Here is a 24,169-nt window from a genome sequence, read left to right on the forward strand (position 1 = left end):
AACCTGAGATTTGGAATCAGAAAAGTCCTACATTCTATTCCCAATACTCTCTTGCTCTGTGACTATGTAAAATGACTTTACTGAGGAAATTACTCTTTAAGCCTCAGTTTCCTCAGTTGTAAAATATGGAAAATGCCTGCAGTACCCATCTCACCAGACTGTTTTAAGCCTCTAGTGAGAGAAAATAATTAAGTGTATCTTATCTGGTACATTATAGAGGGAATTCATATTTAGATATGTGTTGGAATAGATGTGACTACTGAGGTCTCTTCCAGCTCTGAGATTTTGATATTCTAAAAATTGTTTTGAGAATAACACCTCCTAAAGATAATTGGAAGTATTAAGCCCACATTACTTTTAATATAAGTATAAAAAGTGTCTTAAGAAGTTCTTACTTTTTCATGTCATATTTAAGTATTTGTGCCATTATGTTGACTTCTAAAATATTTTGCTATTTTCCAAGATGTTTTTTCTAAGAATGATTCAAAGCCATTTCCTAGAAAACATGTTTGGAGTGTTTTGCTGCATCATTAATTTAAAAGTGAAATGCTTAGGCTTGTCCATTTTTTTGGCATCATAATTAAGTATTTATTAGGTGCCTGTGTTGTGTGTTAGACCCCATACTAGGTGCTGGAGATACAAATGACAATGAATGGAACCATCCCAACTTCCAAGGAATTTAATAGAAAGAGTGTGAGACATTCAATCAGAAACACCTGAGTTTAAATACCACAAACTAGTAATAGAAAGAGCGTGAGACATTGAATCAGGAACGTCTGAGTTTGAATACCACAAACTAGTATGTGTGTTTCTGGGCAAGTCACTTGAATCTCTCACTCTGTTCCTCATTTTCCATATCTGTCCAATGCGCATAATAATACCTGTAGGATCTGGGACCCAGGGTTATTTTGTTGAAACTCAGAAGGTGGCAGATGTAAAATGCTTTGAAAACCTTAAAGTTCTTTATAGACATCAGCTGTTATTATTACTTTTTTTTTATTGTTATGATCTTCCCAACAAAACAACAACAAACTTACCCCCAAAATAAAACCCTCTGTCTTATGCTTGGGCTAGTTTAGCTGGAATAACGTGGAGGAAATGGCTATGGAAATCTGTTTTGTTTGTCTTAATTTCCTGTGGACATTCTCCAACAGCAATATTGGAGCCAACAGAGTACATATGAAATCATGGGTTAGAGGCTAAACCACGCCCTTACAAAGAAGAGACAGAATAAGTATGCGTGGAGTTAAGCCAGGATTCGGCAGTTTGGCATGTCGACTTTCTAGTAATTGATGTTGTATTTTATTACAGAAGTCAAGCTGTGGGCCATCCTCTCATTCCTCAGCCATTTACTGAGACTGTGTACGATATAGCTGCCTAATATACTGCATTAATGCTCCATCACTCAAGTAGGTACTCTAGCCTGTTCCCAAAGTCTCGGTGAAGTTTTCAAGCTTAAGAACTGACTCAAAGTTTAATAGTTTAAAATTTCACTGAAACTTTGGGAACATCCTGTAGTACTTACTTCAGTGATGGAGCATTAATGCAGTGTATTAGGCACCTACCTCATTCAGTCTTAGTAAATTCTTGAGAAATGAGTGGATAGTATATACGTTCCTTAATAAAACAAGTCCCCAAACCTAAACAAGATGAGATAAAAAGCATCCTTTGAAAGCTTATGTGGCAATGCCTAGGTAGATAGGGATAATAATAAGTAATTGACATTTACATTATGTTTAAAAGTTTGCAAATGACTGAAGACATATATAACACATAGATCTTGTTAGAGCTTCACAACAGCTCTCTGAGATAGGAAATAGAGTACAGGGAATGACCGTTATCCAAATGAAAGTTCTAACATTTGCTCCTTTAATCTTGAGAACAAAGGCTTGATTTGGAGAAAGATTAAATTAAAGCAGTAGCTCTCATTTATATAGGACTTTTTGTGTTTGCAAAGCGCTTTTTCTCAAGGACCTTGTGAAATAGAGAGTACAAATATTACATCTTTTTTACAGATGAGGAAAATGAGTCTCAGAGAAGAAAAGAAGCTTGCTTATAGTCATGTGGCCAGTTACTGTCAAGTTGGGATTTGAAGCGAGGTCTCCTTATGAGGGCAGTAGAGTATAGTGAGGAGGAATGGTTAGAATTCTGAATGCCATTATTCAAATCTTGGCTCTGGCCTTTACTAGCTATCTGACCTTGGGTACAGGATTTTGTGTCTCTAAACTAGCTGCAAAATTAGGGGTTTAGAATAGATGGATTTTAATGTTCCTTTTAGCTCTAAATTGTGATTCTCAGATTTCATATGGCAGAACACAATTTTTTATTCTCTGAATAAATGCACTATTCAGGAATACTTATTGCAGAATAGCTGCTAGGGCTCTTGTCAGATTCTTTCAAAGTCTGAATGAGATTGTATTTTAGAGTTTCAAGTAGGAATGTTAATATTGAATATGAAAATAAATGTGAATAATTGGATGTCTGAAAAATATTTGATCTTTCGTCCAGTCCCAGAGTAATGGCAGCTAGGAGGTGGCTCAATGGATAGAGTGCTCACTGGGAGTTAAAATCTAGCCTTGGGTACTTACTAGGTTTGTGACTCTGGTCAGGAATTTTAACCTCTGCTTGCCTCAGTTCCCTCAATTGTAAAATGGGATAATAATATAGTACCTACTTCCTAGGCTCTTTTGATGATCAGATATTTGTAAAGTGCTTAGTGCTGTGCCTGGAACATAGTAGGAATTTAATTAATGCTTATTCTCTTCCCTTCTTGTCTATAACAAATAGTGCCGTAATAGACTTCACAGATACATCCAATTCAGTCCTCTTAGAACCAAACTTGTTTTGGAGTGTAGCAGTTGAGTCTTGAGAAATTTTAATGAAGTTGACTCTTAAATGCACATGTTTAAAATTTAAATTAAAGACTATATTATATACAAATAATCTGTTTTTATTTTGCTAAAAGTTTTCTTTATAACCTGTTTATAAGTGTAGGGTAGAGGAAAGAGAACTGGAGGCCTATCTTGGAACTCTGGCTCTGACTTTGCTAGCTGTGTGACCCTGCAAAAGTCCCCTAAGTCAGTTTTGTTACCTATCAAATGAAGAATGATAATTCTTGTACTTGGTACTTTAAATCTGTTAGGTAAATAGTATAAGTATAATTATTCTTATTTTACAAATGAAACTGAGGCTCTAAGAGGTTGGGACCTGCTCATGATCCCACATCTGTGATCCTATGAATTTATCTGGCAAGATTTTAATCCAGATCTTTTGAATCAGTTATGCTCCCTTCTTTTACAGTGCTATCCATATATTAAAGTAATATTTGAACAAAACAGCTGTCCAAAGCACATTTCTTTTATTTGTCCAATATCTGTCAAATGCTTGTTGTGTACTGGGGCGGGAGAAGTAGTCCACCATTATTAAGCACCAACAAAAGATACAAAGACAAGTAATATAGTCCTTTTAAAGTTTATATTCTTCTAGGATGGAAGATAAAGCACATTTTCATTGCTTTAGAAAGGCTTACATTTTAGCAGAAGTGTGTGTATGTATATACGTATATAAAAACATGCATGTATATAGATACATTTTCAATATACAAATTGATATTGATTCATCAATTAACATCAAATAACTGAGGGACAGCTAGGTGGTCCAGTGAATAGAACAGTGGGCCCAGAGTCAGGAAGCCCTGAGATCAAGCCTGTACTCAGAAACTTAGTAGCTGTTTGACCCTGGGCAAGTCACTTAACAGGTTTGCCTCGTTTCCTTATCTATAAAATGGGGATAATAACAGCATTGTCCTTTTAAAGATGTTGTGAGGATTGGATGAAATAGTAATTATAGAATGCAACAGTGCCTGGCACATAGCAAGTGCCAAATAAATGTTAACTGCTCTTGTTGTTGTTTTTGTTATTATGGTGGTATATGAGAGGGAGATACTCACAAAGGATCTGTGCTTTCCTCAGCATGTGGGAATCCCACCGTACAGCCAGTGTATAATTTGGTAAATAAGTCTTGGAGATTGCCTGAGGCGCAGAAGTTAAGTGATTGGCCCTGGCACACCCAGCTAAGGGTCAAATACAGGACCCACAGATTTAGACCTGGGAGGAACCTCACAGACCTTCTACAGGAAGGTCTTAGTTCTAGTGCTTTCCTTCTGTTAATTATTTCCTTTTTATTCTCTCTATATAAGCTTATTTGTACATATTTGCTTCCTTTCTGTTCTTCCCAAAGGATTGTGAGTTCCTGTAGAGCAGAGATGGGCTTTTGCCTTTCTTTGTATTTCCAGCACTCGGCAGAGCACCTGCCATGTAGTTGGTGCTTAATAAATGCTTATTGCCTGACTCATTCAGTTCAGACCCTGGAAGGTTGTGGTGATCTGCCCAGGATCACATAGGTAGTAAGTGGCCAGACTGGAATTGAAACCAAAGTCCACTGTCTCCAAATCCAAATTTTCCTGATTCTAACCCTAGCTCTCAAGCCGCTTTGTCTGATTGCCTCTTATGGGAATGAGGTAATTTCTCTGATTTTCCATGAGATGTAAGTTTTGCACTAATATTTGAAATTTGTCCAGTTAAAAAAACACATTTAAAACAGTATTTTATTTTACTTTCTTTGACAAAAACTTGTGTGGCTAGCAATTTCTTATAATTTCTCCCTAGACTCCCCTACATGCTCAGTTCTGTTCTGTGTTAATTTTTACTGCTCTGTTTCTTTCTGAAATTTAATAGCCTTGTATATAATGTCCTAGTGGGAAACATTGTTCCCTTTGTTGCAGCCAAAGAAATGCCTTTATAACTGGGCATGAGACATGCTGCAGATGACATTTTTGCAACTCTGAAAAATGTGTCCCTGTCTTCCTTTGTGCTCTGGTCAGGGCTGCTCTGAATGTTCAATTGTGTGTGTTTAAGTGAGGGCGTGGCATTTTAATGAAGTTACAGAGAGAGCTTGATTGACAGTGATGCTCACCTTAGATAAACAAAACAAAGTGGCTTCTCTTTTTGACTTGGTGCAGATGGGTCTTGAGTTGCTTCCTTCTTCATCCTAGTAGGGATCTTTGAGGTCGAACTACAAGCTTCTTCATAGATTTAGGCATGGTCATACAGATATTTGCAGATGTAGTATGAACATTAGTTAAATTTGAGTCATTTAACAGGAAAACATGAAGCCTTTCTCCAGATCTGGCTTTTAAAGTTTGTCATGTTTGACTGTTAGAAATAAGCTTCTTGCTTAAAAGACCTTTGTTTTGGAGTTTTACATGTTCTAACAATATTTCAGATGGCAGCTATACATTCCAATTTAATAACCTGCCTTAGCCGTTTAATTAGGTGAAGAATAAAACAAAAAATCTGCTTGGCAATTTCCATCATGAAATCCAGGTGAAATTGGACTTTTAAGTTATTAAATAATCACCTGTGAGGTAAATGTCTATAAACATATAGAACATTTGGAGAGGCTGGGTGATTTTGGAAAGGGTGCCTGTCTCAGGTGAGCCTAACATTGTGCAGTATAATGCCTCCTTTTTGCTGATACTTGTACATCCTCTACACAATTCACTTCAGAAGTGTTAAGCAAGATTCCCTTAATGTGGAATAGCCCCTGTTAGGAAAATAATTGAATAATTGAATTCTTCAGAAGGAGATTACTATGTATATATTCTGAATGTTATGCCTTGGGACACCCATCATTTAGATATCCGTAGTAGAAAGGTCAAAATTAATAAAAAGTTTGGCTGCTTATCGCTTGTAGACTTAAATAGAAAAAGAGGATGGATTTTTCATTCTCAATGTTCTCTGGAAGAATAAAATCAAAAGTACACATTATAAATATCAAGAGAAAGGAGGGAAGGAAGTAAGTATATTATAAATGAGCATTTAATTATAAAGCACCTAGTATAGTGCTTGGCACATAATAAATGTTGTATAAATATTAACTCTTGTTATCTCATTTGATTCTCAGAACAACCCTTCAAGGCAGGTGCTGTTATTATTTCCAAATTACATTTGAGGAAATTGAGGCCGACAGAGGTTGATTGACTTGCCCAGGGTCCTATAGCTAGTAAGTGTTTGAGACAGATTTGAATTCAGGTCCGCCTTACCCCAGGCCCAGTGCTCTATTCACTGTGCCACCAATTGCCTCAGAAGAAGCCACTGAAGCAAAATAAGAACTGAGTACATGTAAAACTTAGTACAGTGCCTGGCAACAGTTGGTGCTTAATAAATGTTTATTGACTGACTAACTTTGATTTGTTTGAGGAAGCTAGTTCACTGATTTTCTTTTCTGTCTCGTGTATTTTATTGATAACTTTTGTCTTCATATTATAGTGATTTCTGGAAGAAAGGAGAACTTACCATCTTTTCCTCCAGGTTGCATCTTCCCTTGTGATAGATAAAATTAAGGAAAAATATATAATTGATGACTATAAATGACAGTGTAGTCAGCATCCTGCCTCTCTGTAGTGATGAGGGAAGCACACTTCATCACCATTTCTCCACAACTCTGGTGATTTTTCAGTTATGCAGTTTGACTTCCTTTTAATGATTTTTTCATTCACATTGTTAGAATCGTTGGGTATATTCTTTCACTTTTTATTTCATGCTGCATCAGTTCATACAAATATTCTTATGTTTTTCTCCATTTCTTCTATTTTCTGTTTCTTCATGCATCAAATAATACTCTATTATATTCATAGACTGTGACTTCCTTAAGAATTCAAAGATAGAAACAAAAGTCCAAAAAACTTCCAGCAGTACTCTTTGTAACAACAAACAAAACAAACTTGGAAACAGAGTGAGTGCTTATTGATGGAGAGATGGCTGAAAAAGTAACTGATATATGTAAATGTAATGGAGTATTATCATTCAGCAAAAAAGTGAAAAACTATGAGAAATTCAGAGAAAGATGGAAGATCTGTATGAACTGGTGCTTCCTATCCTCTGTAGTGATATTTCTGAACTGCAGGGTAGGAAGGTTTATTAATTTTTCTCACATAATGGCAAATTATGCATATTAATTGCAGATTAATATCCAGAATGTCTGAACCAGTTCGCAGCTCTGCCAGCAATGCATTGATGTGTCTCTCTTCCCAAAGCAGTTCCAGTGCTGTTCCCCACTTTCATCCTCATAAATGTTTATTGAATAGATACTGAAATAGCCCCAAACTTATCCTAGAAACAAAGCCCCCACCTTATAAATACTAACCTACTTCTTTTGATGTTAAATGCCTGTGAATCAGGGCCCAGTTGGTTAGTCTGTTAGCAATTTATAAAGTGCCTACTGTGCCTGCTGTAGCTTCTGAAGATCAGATTGAGGATCACCTAGAGGGACAATAGTAGTGGATTTGAGCAGGCCAGATGAATAGCACCTGCATCATTATTATCCTCATAATAGCAAGAGGTTTTGAGGAAGCCCCCCCCCCCCAAAATGTTGGGTGAAACCCTATAGTGAATTTCTGGGAAGATATAGAGAAGAGTTCATAGGAAGAGCATTCATGTATCCATTGTGAGTCTGCTCACATTGCAATCACGGACCACAGATCCATTGGATTATTAGAACGGATAGAGACAAAATTAGTCTTGAAAAACTACTTAATGGTTGGAACTGTACTTATTTTATTTTCAGTTCCAAGTTATCTCCCTATCTCCACCGCCTTCTCCACCCATTAAGAAGGCAAGAAGTATGATGCCTATTATAACATATGAAGTCACATAAAACACATTTCCACTTTTAAAAATATTTTTATTTTCAAGTCTGGATGTAATTAGATCTCCCTTACTTAGGGGTCTCTGAGCAGACACTGGATAACCACTTGTACTCACTCTCATTCACTCCATATCATCTTGTTTTTGCCTCTGTAACATCTTTTATTTACTATATCTTGCCGCTGTCATAACTCCCACCCTAGTTCAGGACCTTATCGCTCCTCACCTGGACAGTTGCGAGCGGCTCCTCATTATTCCCCCTGACATTGATCTGTCTGAGTAAGCCCTAGTCCACCCTCCACACAGTTGCCTGACTGGCTTTCCAGTGGGATAGATCTGACTTGTCATCTCCTTCCTCCCACCATCACCAGACGCTGTGGTACCATATATTACATATTCTAGGATCAAATATAAGCTCTTCTGTTTGGCATTTAAATTTTTCCACAGCCTTTGCCTTTCTTATATTTCTAGCCTTCTTACACTTACCTTCCCTCTGTACATTCTATGGTTCAGCCACATTGGCCAACCTGCTGGTGCTTAGACATGACTGACTTTTTATCTCCAATTTTCACACATGAAACTGTCTCCTATTCCTAATAGGTGCACCCTTCTTACTTCTATCTTCTTGATTCCCTGCATTCTTTTAAGATTTAGTTTAAATACTGCCTTCTGTAGGAGGTCTTTCCTTATCTCCTCCTTCCAACTCTCCATCCTAGTTTCTTCCCCTCAAAGGTTACTTTCCTTCCAGTCTATTGAATTTCAGGGACTGTTGTTTTTTCCCTCTTTTCTTTGCATCTTTATTGTTTAGCATAATACCTGACACATAGTAAGCACTTCATAAATGCCTGTTGGTCGTTTTTGCAACACTGTAATGGAGATTCTCTTTTGGGTATGTTGGGTAGATTGGACTAAGCGACTGCTGATATCTGTTCCAACTCAATTTATTTTTTTCCTGTTTTCAGGGTGCGAAAGTAAAATGCCAGAATTGTTTTAGTTTGCTTTTCTCTTATGTTATGCAGGTTTTCTTTTTCATTAAAAACAATAGCAGCAGCAACAACAACAAGAAAACGTTAACTGGGAAGACACCAGATTCATCTAGTAATTGGCAATTTTGTTTGCATCTCATATTAATTGCCGCAAGACTAAAATGGGAGAAAGTATTCTTAGATCTTCTCTAGAATCATAAAAGTACAGAATGAACATCACTGGCTAGATGAATTGTCACAGAGTCATGCATAGGTTTAGAGCTGGAAGGGGCTCCCGCCGTTTTATAGATGGAGAAGCTGAGGCCCAGAGAGGCTGATGCCACCTCTCTTCCCACTTATATAGCTCATAAGTGTCTGAAATGGAATTCAAACCTAGGTCTGCTCAGTATTCTTATCTACTATATCACGTTGCCTCTCAACTAGGCCAGTGAGCAAGATCTGGTTAGATGATGGAGCCTTTAGGCAACAAGTGACAGAGAATAAAGGAATACTGGAAGATGCTAATCATATTTTCTTTGTCTCTGGGCCTTCATCTGATGGAGCTCAGGAAGGAAATCCCAGGCAGTTGAAGGAGGCAGAGTGTGTGCTAAGATGATGCTCTGATTCATCTCTCCCTTCCTCTTTGTAATATCTGTGTGGGATTTGTCCCCTAATTTGCTCAGTACCATCAAATGTCCCATTGTGATTACCAGCGGAGACTGGGTATTTTCAGGAGAATGCTGGAAACCAACAATAATAAAACAGCAAGAACTAATCCCTTGTCTGATGATAATAATTTTCTTATACCACATATCTTTGTAGGGAACATTCCCTTAACAGCAAGAGTAACTACTCTGGTTAGTTTTTGTCTCTTAAAGCAACCTACCAAGGAGCCTAATTTTTATTTCCTCACGTAGCTTTAGTTGTAGCATCTAATATTACTAGTGGCAGTATTCTTAATTCTCTTTTGCTTGTGGTATTGTATTATGTCTATGTAAGTGCTCATGTATGGGGTATTGTACAATTAGGTCTTTTTGTGTGGTTGGTTTTTTTTGTTTGTTTACTAATTTGTTCACATGAGTGACTGCTTACAGGCAGGGAAAATGCAAAATGCAGACTTTTACAATAGACTCTTAGCAGTATCACCTTTTGAAGACAAGGTTATATAGTATTTTCCCCCTAGAGATGGAAGAAGCAAAGATCACATATGGAGCCATCATATTTTTCTCTTTTAGCTAATGGTGTCAGAATACTATAATACATACAGATGCGATGATATTGAAATAATATTGGATAGTGTTGATATAAAGGGCTTTGTTTAGAGGCTAAAGGTGTTGGGCATCATATGGTCCTAGTAAAATATTTCTGTAATTGAATGGAATTTAATACTTTAGCCTGCTACCAGATTAATAATCCTAAAATCCTATTTCTGCCTTGTCACTTTGTTGAACAAAACCCTTCAGTTCCTTATTATTTACAAAGTCTGGTTCAGACTTATTAACCTGACCCACAGATGAGTCCTTTCATAATTTTCCCTCATTTCACATTTTGTCACCTTTTGTCACATTGCTTTATTATTTCTTCCTACGTCTCTTTTTTTGCCTCAGTTTTTCATGCTGTACTCTTCCTCAATTGAATTACCCTTTCCTTCACATATCTCAACTTATCTATTTTTCAAGACTCTTGTCATAACCAGGTTCCTCCACAGAGATTCCCTTACTCCTGAAAATCCACCCTAATCTTGCCATTTTGTGAACTATCATAGCGCTTCTCGGTCTGCTTATTACACCTTCAGCAATTATTTCCTTGTATTATTCTACTTGGGTGCCCCATTGTGTCATGGAGGTGAACCTGGGTTCTTGAAGGCTTTGTTGGTGAAGCATAAACTCTAGCTGGGCCTATCTACCATGCCGAAAGTCTGGGAGTACTAGCTTAGTAACGATGATGATGATAAATTAGATGTCATTTGTGGACCAGCCTAACTAACATTGGAGAGAGGAATCTCCCCAAGTTGCCCACAATGTGATGAAATTTTCTAACATCTGACAGACTTGGTAGTTCTTGGGAGACTATATTCTAAGGAGTTACAGAGGACTTACAAATATGAGTTGGTGGAGAATATTCAAGTAGCATTAGACAACTTATCAAGACCAATCCCCTTAACTCGGTTGTCACCTCTACTTCTACGTCATTGACTTGAGACTTTCAAGTAACAATAATAATATTAATTTGAAAAATGACTGTGCTTTCAGCAGGTCAGTGTGATCTGATAGCATCAGCAAGAGAATTTCTAAAACTGTGTCCTGAAACTAGGGCCGCCAAGTTCATTGTCTAATACGTGGTAGTTAGCACACTGAACTGTTGATCTTTCCTTGTTGGCACAGAGATTTTATAGTTCAGCGTACCTAGTGTTTAGAAAATAGTCCAAGTGGGTCACTTACTAAGTAATTAGTTTGATTTATTTCCTTCTATTGTGTTTTTATTTGTTAGAATCAGTTTTTGTTGGAAGAAGGGAGGAACTTTGTACTTTCACTGAAAGAAGCTTAGTCTGGGAACATTTGAGAACCTGTGATACCAGCGATAAACTGCAACTATCCCATACTCTGGCTTTACATTTAGAAGTATCAGGACCCAGATTTAGGAAAGATAATTGTGTGTCAGAAGCCATGGTGGAAATAAATTGGAGATGTGGTCATTGGCTTAATCTCGACTGTAGAGGTAATACATAGAAACATTCATAGCTGTTTCTATAGAAACTCATTCCAAAGCACTTCATTTACAACATTTGGAATTAAAACCTATTGGTACTGGAATACATTTTCTAATTTATAGTGGCCTTACTCATAATTTGACTTAATTTGATTTTTGTTGCTCTTGCTAATTTACAGTGATCTCAAGTTTGGACAAACTATCTGAAAGAATTTATCATGGTTTTATTGATTTAGATTGGATTAATTTAGTGTAACTCGAGTTGTTTTTTTAAAATTAAATTCTTCAAATCCAAATATAACTCATTAATTTTACAACCTGGACAATTTGATTCTAAGAAGGGATTACTGTATTTTAGGACAATTTATATTCAAGCTTTTCCTAATGGACCTTATATGCTATTTTGTATTTTTTCCAAGTTTCATCTGCACTCTCTTTTACTACTTGGCTATGTTATAGTAACCATGAAACCTGCAAATTCAACTCTTTAAATGAGGCCAGAATTTGGGGAAGGAGGATATAGGCATCCACAAGGCAGATCCAAGGGATAGGGTGGGGAGGAGAGGAGAGGGAGACGTGGCTCTTGTTTTGGTTTGCTGGAGTTTTTTTTTCCCTTTTAAATTTTTTTTTTTATTAATGTATTTTGATTTGTCAACAATCACTTCCAAAGCTTTTGAGTTTAAATTTTTCTCCCCATCCCTCTCCCCCTGCCTCCCCAAGGTGGCACACAGTCTGATAAAGGCTATAGATATACATTCCTATTAAACGTTTTCACATCAATGATGTTGTAAGGAAGAATTAGAACCATAGGAGGAACCACCAGAAAGAGGAAACACAACAGAAGAAAAAAATAGCAAATAGTATTGCTGGAGGTTTTTGCTTAAAGGGGAGAAGTGCTCTTAGACCAGTTAGAGCTGCAGTGGCAGATGGATTACAGCTGTGACCCTTTGGTTTTGTTCCAGTGATAGTATTTGTGTGCACTGTCAGGACGCCTTAAAAGACCCACCCTGGAAGTGATTCCATTCTATAAAGAGAGTTTTGTTTTTCTAAGGTTTCATATGTTATCATGTGGTGGTAGTGGTGATGATGGTGGTGATCCTCAATCTCTAGTTTCTTAAATTGCCATTTTAATAAGATGCATGTTGCATGGGCTGAAAATAGTATATTGATTTATGATTATTGTTTCTGTGTAAAATATAGGAACCTGGGCCCCTGGCCAAGAACTAAGGCATAAACACAGTGAGCAGCACATTCTAGAGGCTGAAGGTAATCTCTGAGCTCCTATTATTCTGTTCCTTTATTGATGTTAAGGTTGATTTTACAGTGCCTGGCACATAGTAGGCACCTAATAAATGTTGATTGATTGGTTTCATTAGAATCTTTAGATGAAATTTTTCAGAGATAGATCTTATAACATTGTAAGCCAAGTAATTAGTGTAGTAAATTGAGTGGTTGAGGAAATTTCATCCTAAATTTTAAGTGTTTGCCTCATGTCAAGTTTAACATTTATGAAAAGAATTGTTCAATTTAACATTGGATCCCTAAATCTCAGAGTTACAAAGGCCTTGTGATGCAGCCTGTATCTGAACAAGAATTTCCCTTCTATAACATATTCAAAAAGTAGTTGTCTAGCCTTTGCTTTAATGCTTCTGATGATGAGGCAAAGCCCCTCACTCCCTGGGCTTCTCATTCCATTTGTACAGCTCTTAATTGTTTAAGAGGTTTTAACCCCACATCAGGCTTGATTTTGCCTCTATAACCTTTGTCTGTTTTCCTACTTCTGTCTTGGGGCCAAACAGAAGTCTGTTCTCTTTTCCAGTCAAATGGGATATTTATAAAGTGTACCGTGCCTGGCATATAATAAGTGCTTAATAAATGCTTCTTCCCTTTCTTCGATATGATAGAGCTTAGAATGCTTAGAAAGAGCTATCAATGACTCTTTTCCCTTATCCAAGATGAATGTCCCTGGTACCTTTAACTGATGTGGTGTGATCTGACCCCCAAGTCCTAAGAGACTTATGAAGGGGTTCTTTTGCTGACTTACTTCTCCTCCCCCCCCACTTGTATTTTCTCACTATAACTGGCAGATTGGTAGGCATGCCATCTGCAATGAGCCCGTGGCTCCTACTATGCTGCTACATCAAAAAAATTAAGGGAGAAATTGGAATGAAAAAATCAATGAGTGAAGATAGTCATGTGTATTTTGTTATCCTGGGACACTGGGAGAGGAGTAAGGATTAAGGGCAAAGTAATACCAATATTGAAGATTTCATTTCATTTCAAGTTTTAGGTTTAGGAAATAAGTTTTCAAAGTCCAAAGCAGAAAGGACTGATTTATGCTCCAGGATTTCCGAGGATTAGAGGTACATTGGAACCTCAAATAAATGCCTCCATGTAGCCATTAGAATGTGAGCTCTTTGCAGGATGCTCTCAGAAAAACCTGGAAAGACTCGCATGGGCTGATGCAAAGTGAAATGTACTATGTACAAAGTAACAGCAATATTGTAAGATGATCAGCTGGGAATGACTTGGCTGTTCTCAGTAATAAAATGATCGAAGACAACTCTGAAGAACTTAGGATCAAAAATGCTATCCATCCCCAGATGAAGAACTGATGGTATCTAAATACAGATTGAAGCATACTTTTTTACTTGAAATTTTTGAGGGTTTTTTTTGGTCTATGTTTTCTTTCACAACCTAGTATAGGAATATGTTTTGCATGACTACACATGTATAACCTATATTGAATTGCTTGCCTTCTCAATGAGTGGAGTGAGGGGGAGGAAGGGAGAGAATTTGGAACTCAAAAAAAATTTTTTTTTTTGTTTAGGCAATGAGGTTAAGTGACTTGTCCAAGGTCACACAGCTAGTAAGTGTTTTTAATGTGTCTGAATCCGGATTTGAACTCAGGTCCTCCTGAATCCAGGGCTGGTGCTGTATCCACTGTGCCACCTAGCTGCCCCCCTAGAACTCAAAGTTTTCAAAACAAATGTTAAAAAATTGTTTTGACATGTAATTGGGAAAAATTAAAATACTAAGAATTCAAAAAATTAAAAAAAAAAGTAGAATGTGAGCTCCTTGAGGGCCGGGACTGTCTTCTGCCTTTTATGTATCCCTAGCACTTAACACAGTACCTGGCACATAGTAGGTACATAATAAATATTTATTGGTTGACTGACTGAACATTGCAGTGACAATAGGTCAAGGATGGGTAGGGGAGAGGATGAGAAAAGAATAAAGGGGAAGTTAGACAGGCAGATGGCATTGAAGAATAAGTGTTAATACAATTTTAACCCTCTCTACACCCTATGCAGTGGCACGTAGCTAAACATTGCTGACTCCAGAAAGGACTTTTAACTGTTAAGAGATGGCAGTCAACAGAGACTTAACAAGCAAACACTTATAAAATGTTTACTATGTGTCAGGTATTGTGCTAAGTGCTGGAAGCAAAAAGAAAGGCAAAAACAGTTCCTCTAAGAGCTTCCATTCTAACAGGGGAGAAAACACAGAAGCTGGTGCTTGAGGTGAGTTTTGAAAGAAGCTAAGGATCCTGAGAAGCAGAAGAGTAAGGAAGGAAAGCATGTCAGGGAATATTTCAGTAGTCCAGGCAAGCGGTGATGAGGTCAGGAGCATTAGTGATGGCTGTGTATGCTGTAAGGAGCCCATGGGAGAGATGTTGTGGAGGTAGACTTGATAAGACTTGGCAAGTTAGTATGGGAATTTGTGCTTATTCATCTAGGGTATATGTGCAAATCCTTTAAAGTTGTGGCGGAACATAGCGTATTTAATGTCATTTTTATTATGGGGGACATATTTGTACACTCTTTTGGTCAGGTTGTACTGGGAAAAAACAAAGGTCTTGGACTGCTTGTTAGTCTTTGAATTGTAGCCTAGTGAATTTTATACATCTGGTATGGATCATAGGAGCTACAGGATCCAGTTGTTTTAAATAAGTGAAGAGAGGTGGTGGAATATAGAAACATTTGGAAAGTACAGTGAAGGCATATTTTTTTGGACACAGCCATTGTGAGAATTTGTTTTGTTTGACTGTGCATATTTATTACAAGGGTTTTGTTTTACTTTTTTTTTTCCCAAAGAGATGGCAGGTGGGAAGGAGAGAAAAATCTTCAATTGAAAAGTTAAATAAAAGGAAGTCCAGTGAGCAGCCTTCTTGTTCACCAGCCTTATTACTCTAGAGTGTGTTCTACTGTATAGTAGCATAGTGATCTTAATCGTACTTTTTGCCCAAGTACATATTTTTGAACATATATTTGCCCAAGTACATATTTTAAAAATGTGGTTTGGTATTGGTAAACGTTTCTAGTCTTTTTTTTAATGCAGGGGTTCTATAAATTGGGGTTCTTGAACTTCTTTAAAAATATTTTAGTAACTGTTTCAACATAATTGGCTTTCTTTGTAGTCTCATGTTTTGTTTTATACATTTAAAAACATTATTCTGAGAAGAAGTCCATAGGCTTCACCAGATTGCCAAAGGAGCCTATGACATAAAAAAGGCTAAGCACTCCTGCACTAATTAATGGTGGTGTGTAGGTGACCTTGATTTCTCAAAGTCCCTACCAGTACAACGCAGACTTTGTCAGGGCCTTTCTTCCAAGCTGAAGAACCTTCCAGTAAAGTTTTGGTGCGGGACTGTGTGTGTTCTGAGCATCAGCCTGACCCATGTTTGAAGAAGCTCATGGCTTTGATCTAAGTCATGGAAGGAGTCCTTCTGTGAAATCACAGGCACTGCAGGTATATTGCTGGTCAGTAGACCTGTTTTTGTAAAGCCCTGCTTTCTTACAATCCCTATGTTCCTTTTCATTCTCTAATGAAAATAAGAGGTCATAAAGTTTTTGGGCCCCAGTTCTATTACTGTTGTAGCACTTTTTGCCTTGTATGATAAGGCATATATGAGTCTAGTAATACAAATATGTGGTGAAAAATTTAATTTTGCACATGACTCATGTGCAGCCATGCAAATGAATGCAGACTTAGATCCTGGGAGAAATTTAACTGTGGGTTTAAGAAATGAGCTGGGTGAGTAAAGAAAGGGTTCAGTAGGAAAAAAGAAAAATCAATTGATAACTCTAGGACTGTAGTTCTTGAGGTCCCCAATATTTATTGTCACTAGTTATGTCACAGCTTTTTCTACTGTGGAGAGTTGGGGTGAAAAATAAGCCAGCAGAATTTTTTTCTGCTTGAAGATTCATTAAATCTTTAGGAAATATTCAGTCACTTGTGCTGTAAGATGATTGGTTGATAGGGAGGAGGATCAAGATTCTTGGAGCTCTTGACTGAAGACTTTTTTTCCCCCCACCGAGCCTCAGCTTCTGCTCTTCTTTTCCCTTTCTGTGAAATACAGAGGTGTTCTGAGACAGTCCTTAGTAATGGGCCTTAAAATTGTGATGTCAGTGCTTTTTTTCCCTTGTGGAAGGGATAATTGCTTTTCAGATGGAGGCTTGATGAATAGAGGTGGGAAGTGTGAAGAGGAGGGAAGCCTGAAAGAATCTCTGTCTCACTAATTTTCCTTTCAGTGTCACTGATGACTTTTGTACTTACTCTAGCATTTTCCCAGCAATAGTCTGTGGGCTGAGAGTGACCTAGCAGATTGCTGCTGACCCTCGTCATCCCCCTTTCCTGTTCCTGCCTTGTCTCTGTGTGCCATAAAGTGGTGGGTGAGTTAGAATGAATCAGAATGAAGAAATGCCAATCTGAAATTTTCCTGGGGCAAAATTGAAATTTTAAAACCCACCTGTGACAGTGTGATGCCAAATTAAGGTCTATACTATATCATTTTAATCATATCTGTGACCCTTGTGTGTTCTTTAATACATGGAGACAGTTATTAAATGGGAAGCCAGGTGATGCAGTGGATAGAACGCCAGCTGGGCCTGGAGTCAGGTAGACTCATCTTCCTGAGTTCAAATGTGGCCTCAGACACTTACTAGCTGTGTGACCCTGGGCAAGTCACTTTACCCTGTTTGCCTCTGTTTCTTCATCTGTAAAATGAGCTGGAGAAGGAGATGACAAACCACTCCAGTATCTTTGCCAAGAAAACCCAAAAAGGAGCCATGAAGAGTTAGACGTGATTGAAAAATGACTAAACGATAACACACCATATCAGAGAGAAAGATAAAAATGAAAAAGGCATTAGAGTTTGTAAAGAAGAGTGATAAGGTTAGTAAAACAGAATTAAGAAGAGAGAAAAGTACACATGGTAGAGTAATAGAATGCCACCAATAAGTAATTGCTTCTGTGATAAATGTGTAGTTATAGTCATTTTGACACAATATTATTCTCATAACTTCTGTTGAAACATTGCTCTTGCTTTTTATCATTCTGTCCTAAATTTGCCTTCCTTTTTGCTAGTCACATTCTTTCTCTATGACTTGGTATGTGAGATCTTTTTGCTTAAATATACAAACTGTTCCGTTTGTGATAAACTTTTGCCTTTTATTCCGTAACTTTGTAAATATCCAGACAAAATGAGCTCCCTCCAGTTTTTAAAGTTACAGTTTATTCAACACGAGCACTTTGCTTGTGATTTTTGTTTTTTGTAATTTTTTTTTGTAAAAAAACATTTTAAGAATTACCAGGTACCTTCTCTGCTGCAGCACAATGTAGTAGGCAGGCAAAGGTATATAGGAAAGTTATAAAAAGAATGAAGTTATGTAAATGGAAATCTGAGTCTTTGCCTTATTGATGATATAAAAATGTAACAGAACTTCTTTATGGAAGATAGAGAAATACATTCTGCTTTCTGAAGTGTATCAACAGAAGATTGTATGAGATGTTTAAAGAGAAAACTAGTTATTTCATAAATTTCTCTTATTTATAAGATCATAGGTTTGGAGAGGAAAGGGATCTTAGAAGCTATTGAGTGCACGCCTTCATTTTACAGAAAAGGAAACTGAGGCTGAGGGGAGGTTAAATAACTTGTCCAGGGTCACAGGGCTATGAAGTTACTGAAGTGGGACTCAAACTTAGGTCTTTTGAACTTCCAAGTGTTAGTGCTCTTATCTGCCCCAACCAATCATTCCCTCCTCCCTTGAAATTGGCTCCTTCTTTCCTCCCTTTCTCTCCTTTTAATGGCAGTATATTTCCTTTGTTCAGAAAGTTATAATCACATATCTACTTTTATTCAGATAGTCTTTAGGTTAGTGTTAGTTGATAGCAGTGAATTGTGTCATTATTTACTTTTGATCATGCATACATACATACATACATATGTGTGTGTGTGTATATATATACATATATGCACATATATGTATATATACATATATGTATATATACATATATATGTATATATATGAAAAAAGAGAATAGATGAACTTTTAGAGTTCTAGACTACTTTTTCACATAATGACAGATTTTTGTATAAAACTCTTATGTGACCTAATATAACCATTTTATTTTTACAATAAGATGATTGCTATGCATATAGTAGCTAAAAATAATTATTTAAGTTAGAGGCTGAAATTGTTTGGACATCCAGGTATGGTTCTAGTTTGCATGGTGCCCACTGTGATGTTAAAGTGTGTCACATGATCGCATAGTAGTAAGCTAAGTGGGAATTAGCCATACAATTTTAGCTCAAGACCTTTGAGATTATCTAGTTGAAGCACCTTTATTTTGCAGATAAGGAAACTGAGACCAAGACAAGAGAAGCAAGGTGGGCTAGGTCATACAGCAAACCAGTGGCAGAGCCCAGACTAGAACTTTGGATTCTTGACTCCTATCTTGATCCCACCCATAGGGAAGGCCTAGTGGCCATGGTACTTGTACCCACTGCTGCTGCCAGATGGTGAAATGCCTTTGATTGTCATCCTCCAGAGACAGTGTACCTTTCAGGGAGAAGTGAATGTGAGCGCAGGGGAAGAGAATGGCTTACAACCCACTTATGGTGATGGTGGGAATTTGCACTAGACTTGTGAAAACCAATGAGGGAGATTTCCTGTGGCTTTAAAGCATTTTCTCTGCAAAAATAGGCTGTTTAATGACTAGAACCCCCCCTAATTGTTGGTCTGCTGTCTTGCATACCACAGAAGTAATCCCAACTTGCATTTTAAATATCTTTTAAAAAAATCATAGTGGCAGGAAATTGATTCAGTGCCATTATCAAAAACTACCCCTTGTGCGTGTGTTATAGGGTACATAAATAGATGAAGTCCATTATTAGTGAGAGTGAGGGTGTGAAAGGTGATTAGATGGTGCCTTGTTTATACATACTCTTTTCATGGCTATTAGCAGGGTAGGTCCGAGGAACCAAACCAACCCTCCCCCCTTTCAGAAAAAAAAAAAGAATAAAAACAGAAACCAAATTCCCCCTCAACCCCAAAACAAACAAGAAAAAAATTCCCTACTGTAATAGAATACATTACCCTTGAAAAGGGACAAAGTTGTCCCATTCCAGCCGCCTTTATTTTAGCTAACAGAACTGATAACAGGAAAAGAGTGCTCTCTTGGACCCATGTGAATTTCCTTGCTGAGGAATGAAATGAATTGGAAGCAAGCTGGGGTTTTCCACTGAGCATGCCCTTCTCTAGCAGTGTCAGGGTTTGGGTGGGGTCTGTGGAGTTCATTAAGCTTTTCAAAGAGACTGCTGGATTTCCATCGGCTTGCCGCAGCCCTCTAATAACAGGGAACAGCAGACAACTGACGTGATGTGCAAAAATAAAAACTACGTATGTATCTTTGAAGGGTAAATTTTTTAGGAAATTACTTTTGGAGGGCCTTCCTTTAGGAAGAAAGTTTGTTATGAGATTTTGAATCAGTACCCAGAAGGCTTTATAATATTGTCTTTAGCCAGGGTAGATCAGAAGCGGGTGCGTATTGTTGGATGAGAGAGTTGGCAAACATCTCAGTGCTATAGGTCTGTTTGAACAGTATATATTATGTTTTGCCATTCTTTTAGAAGCCAACCTTGTTTCATGCCACCTGTTTGCGTGTAGATACAGATGGTGAATTTTTACCAAGTTGACTTTAGGTATAGCGATCTTCAGAAGCTTGATGAACAGTATGTGAATGGGAAAACCCACCTGTTTACTTTGTTTTGTTTGCCATTTTACAGTTGATTTTGTCATGGATATCATAAGTCATATTAAAAGCACAGTATCTCCTGACCTCAATAGGTTTACTAAACATGTGCTGCCTTACAAAAGTTTCTCTTTTTTCTTTGCTTTGGATGGAAGGAGTGGGGTGGGGAACTCAAAACCCCCAAACTGAGCTCTGTAGCTATCTAAGAACACCAGACAATAGCTCATTCAACTTTCGACTCAGTATATTAATGACAGTTATCAGGAATATCATGCTAGATGTTACAAGGTTGGACATTTGTCACACAGTAAGTTGAAAATGATGAAATACTGATGTTTATCCTTGCCCTTTTACTTTCAGTACTGAGTTGCTAGTCTAGTCTTGACGATGAAGAAACATGAATGCTGCTTCTTTTGTTCAGGCTCAGTCATCCAGATTCTATAAGAAAGCTAGCTTGATTTCTGGAGCTGCCGTCTGCATTTTATTTACAAATTCCATATGTATGACGGCCATACTGTCATGGAGTCATGTTTTGATCGCTGCCTGAACAAGGCTGAAAACACAGCTCTTGCTGTGTGGGTATGTGTATATGGTCACTCCCTGGGTCATAGTTTATTGTTTCACGGTAGGGATTTCTCCTGTACCGCTGAAGTAATTAGTGTTATTTCTTCAGTGTGTAGGAGGCAGGATTGAAGTCTTCCCCATTTTGCTCTGATGATTGCCTATACACTGGAATGAGTAACTCTCTGGGGTAGGGATCTTTAAAAATGATATCATCTCTGTTGCCTGCAAAGCTAGCCAAAAAAAAAAAAGAGGTCTCTTGTTAGAATTCATGTTGTACGGACATGTGGTAATTATGAGGTACTGTGCTGATCAGTAATGTAATGTAGGAATGAGGACATGATAAAGGGGATAAAAAGCTTCAGTTTTCTTGCCTTTTCCGTTTCATATATCACTTGAGCCCTGAAAAGGTGAAGCCCCTATTGTGTGATCTCTGCTGCCACAAGCCGACAGTATTTCATGCTTTACAACTTCGCCTCAACAAGGATTATATTTTGCTTTACTGAAGTGTCAGCCAAGCCCTGTATACTGTCCTTAGAAGGAAATTCACTTGGCTACTCTACTTACTTGAGGGTATTCAAGGAGGCTAAAGAAGGTGGTGTTATATGCCTCCCCCCCGCCAAAAAAAAAAAGGTAATACAGTAGTAGTGTTTAATTTTTTTTTTGTAAAGTATGAAGATGGAGAGAGCCCATTGGGCATTCCAAATGAGATACGTGTAAATTCAGTTTTTCAGTAATTACAGTTATGGTGTTTTAACTTTCCTGCCCTGGGAAAATTGCTGTTATACTTTGCAGACTTTGGAAGAAGGTAACAGTAGCACTGTTGTGGCACCATCTGCTGACTGACCAATGGAGTGGCATTAATATGGGAATCAGCTCTCCTCAAGACAAGATACAAGTTAAATTTGTATATCAATCTAAAACAAAGGTTTGTTTTTTTCTATCACGAACTCTTTTTGTCCTAAGAACCCCTTCTCACAAAAATGTTTTTAAGTGTGTAAAATAAAATACATAGGATTACAAAAGAAACCAGTTATATTGACATAAAGATGTATTATTTTCCCTACTCATCCTCAAGGACCCTCTGAAATCCATCCAGACCCCTAAGTGATCTTTGTATCCTGGTCTGAAAGAAGTAGTATGCTTTGGCTTTGAACCCTAGTAAACTTTATTTATTTACTATCCTTTAATTCCATGTCTCATTTAAACCCTTGGGAGAGAATTGGCAAAGATGGTAAAGTTTAAAAAGTGAGTTATGTTTTATTGATGTTATTGAGGCATTAATGCCCATTCATGCTAGAGTTCCCGAGCTTACGTAGTGGAGCACTTGGAAGCTTGAGATTTGTCGAGCTCTATCCAGCCTAGCAGATTTGTCATAGTGTGGGAAGTTGATTGGCTCTGACAGCCTTTTGTCATATGACCTCTTAAATTGTTGACTCGGCAGCCAGTACAATTATCCCATGCAGTTAACCTTGATGGATTTGTTGGGGGTTTGGAGAGGACCTTGTTAGCTGCTATTCATGTTTATTGACTGTAGTATTTTAGATTTGAGTTCACACTGATAAAACATGCTACCTTTTGGATTTTTGCTAGCATGTTGTTGTTGAATTGATTTTTCCTTCACTTAAAGTCCCTGCCCCCAAACCTCATTGTGCTGTGGAGGTTGATTCTGTGTCCCCAAAGGCTATGCCACTAGATCTTAGGCACTGCCAAAGGATCAGCTAAAAAAGACTCCAAGAGCATAAGCCTGGAGACAGCCTGTCTCTGTCATTCAAGCCTATTGTCTGTTTATGTTACCGCTGAACTAAGTTAGGAGATGCTTATCTCCAGCATGGTTGTTGGAGGATGGATATTTGTATGTACCAACTCACTGATCCTGGACAAGTTACTTGATCTCTCTTGATTTCAAGTTTCCTCGTCTGTAAAGTGAGGGGATTGGACAGTAAATTCTAAGGTGCCTTACAGTTCTAAATCTGTTATGTTGTGATAGTATGATATGGAAGTTGTGATCTACCTCAGCACAAGGAGTGCTCATAGAGATGGAGCCAGTGTCTTTGAGTATGTTTTAAGTACTTTAATCAAGCTCATTGACTTATTTGTGTTTTTATGTGCCCCATATCCCTGTATAACTTCCCTAATTTGTTTTGTTTTGGGGGGTGAAATAATGTGGGTCACTTACAAATCTACCCAGTTCTCTAACTTAATTTTTAAATATGTAATTGGCTGGTAGGGCAGCTAGGTGGTACTGGAGTGAGGAAGACTTGAGTTCAAATCCTGTCTCAGACACTTATTAGCTTTGTGATCCTAGAAGAGTCACTTAACTCTGTTTACCTTAGTTTTTATGGAAATGGCAAACCACTCCAGTATCTTTGCCAAGAAAACCCCCAAATGGAGTCATGAAGAATTGGACATGACTGAAACAACTGAACAACAACAATAAAAATTGGCTGATACTTTTATTTGTTCATTAATTAATTAATTTATACATATATTCTAGAATTTATTAACTCTTTCTCCCACTCTACCCCTCCCCCCTTTCTATTAAACAACAAAAAAACCCCAAAACCAAACCAAACCAAAACAACAACTCCTCATAACACATAGGAATAGTCCAACAAAACTGATTCCCACACTGGACAGGTCTCATAATTCATTTCTCATTCTAAATTTTAAGTCTATCCCCTTTATGGAAGGAGGTGAGTGATGTGTTTAATCTTAAGTAATTTGGACTTGTGATTTATCATTGTATTGATCAGCGTTCTAAAGTCTTTTAAATTGCTTTTCTCTGTAATGTTGCTATCATTTTCTAAATTAATTCTTTTCCCCCAGCTCTTCTTACTTCACTATGCCTCAGTTCATAAAGGTCTTCCCAGTTTCCTCAGAAACTTTTTTCCTCAGTCCATTTTGTCATTTCCCATAGAGCAGTAATATTCCATTAGATTTGTATGTTATGATCTGTTTATTCCCCAACAGGTGGTTCCTCCCTTATTTTCCAAGTTTTGGGGCCTACCAAAAGATCTACTATGAATATTTTTGTGTATATACGGGTCCTTTTCCTCTTTGGCATTTAGGTCTAGTCCTGATATTTCTGGGTCAAAGGGTATGTAGAGTTTTTTATAACTTTTAGGGCATAGTTTCAAATTGCTTCCTGGAAAGGCTGTGCCAGTTTACAGTTCCATATTGGTGTAAGTT

General features: G+C 37.6%; 1 protein-coding gene across 17 annotated transcripts in view; it reads left to right on the forward strand.

The window, feature by feature from the left end:
* EPB41L2 (erythrocyte membrane protein band 4.1 like 2) overlaps positions 1-24,169 on the forward strand; it is a 266,227-nt gene that overhangs the window by 78,211 nt on the left and 163,847 nt on the right. For 13 of the 17 annotated variants that reach the window (XM_078155137.1, XM_078155140.1, XM_078155141.1 and 10 more), the window contains one exon: positions 12,581-12,646. The exons of 2 other annotated variants lie outside the window; for them this stretch is intronic. Coding sequence is in view for 5 of the 15 variants with exons in the window: in XM_078155147.1 (XP_078011273.1) it covers positions 12,581-12,646 (66 nt within the window). In the remaining 10 variants the exon portion in view is untranslated. Of the gene's footprint in view, positions 1-12,580; positions 12,647-19,953; positions 20,065-21,772; positions 21,906-24,169 lie in introns of those variants that run through there. 2 more of the 17 variants (XM_078155142.1, XM_078155136.1) reach the window with 2 other exon arrangements.

Source organism: Phascolarctos cinereus, unplaced genomic scaffold (assembly GCF_003287225.1).
Source record: "Phascolarctos cinereus isolate Bilbo 61053 unplaced genomic scaffold, phaCin_HiC Scaffold_5;HRSCAF=322, whole genome shotgun sequence".
Classification (NCBI taxonomy): Eukaryota; Metazoa; Chordata; class Mammalia; order Diprotodontia; family Phascolarctidae; genus Phascolarctos; species Phascolarctos cinereus.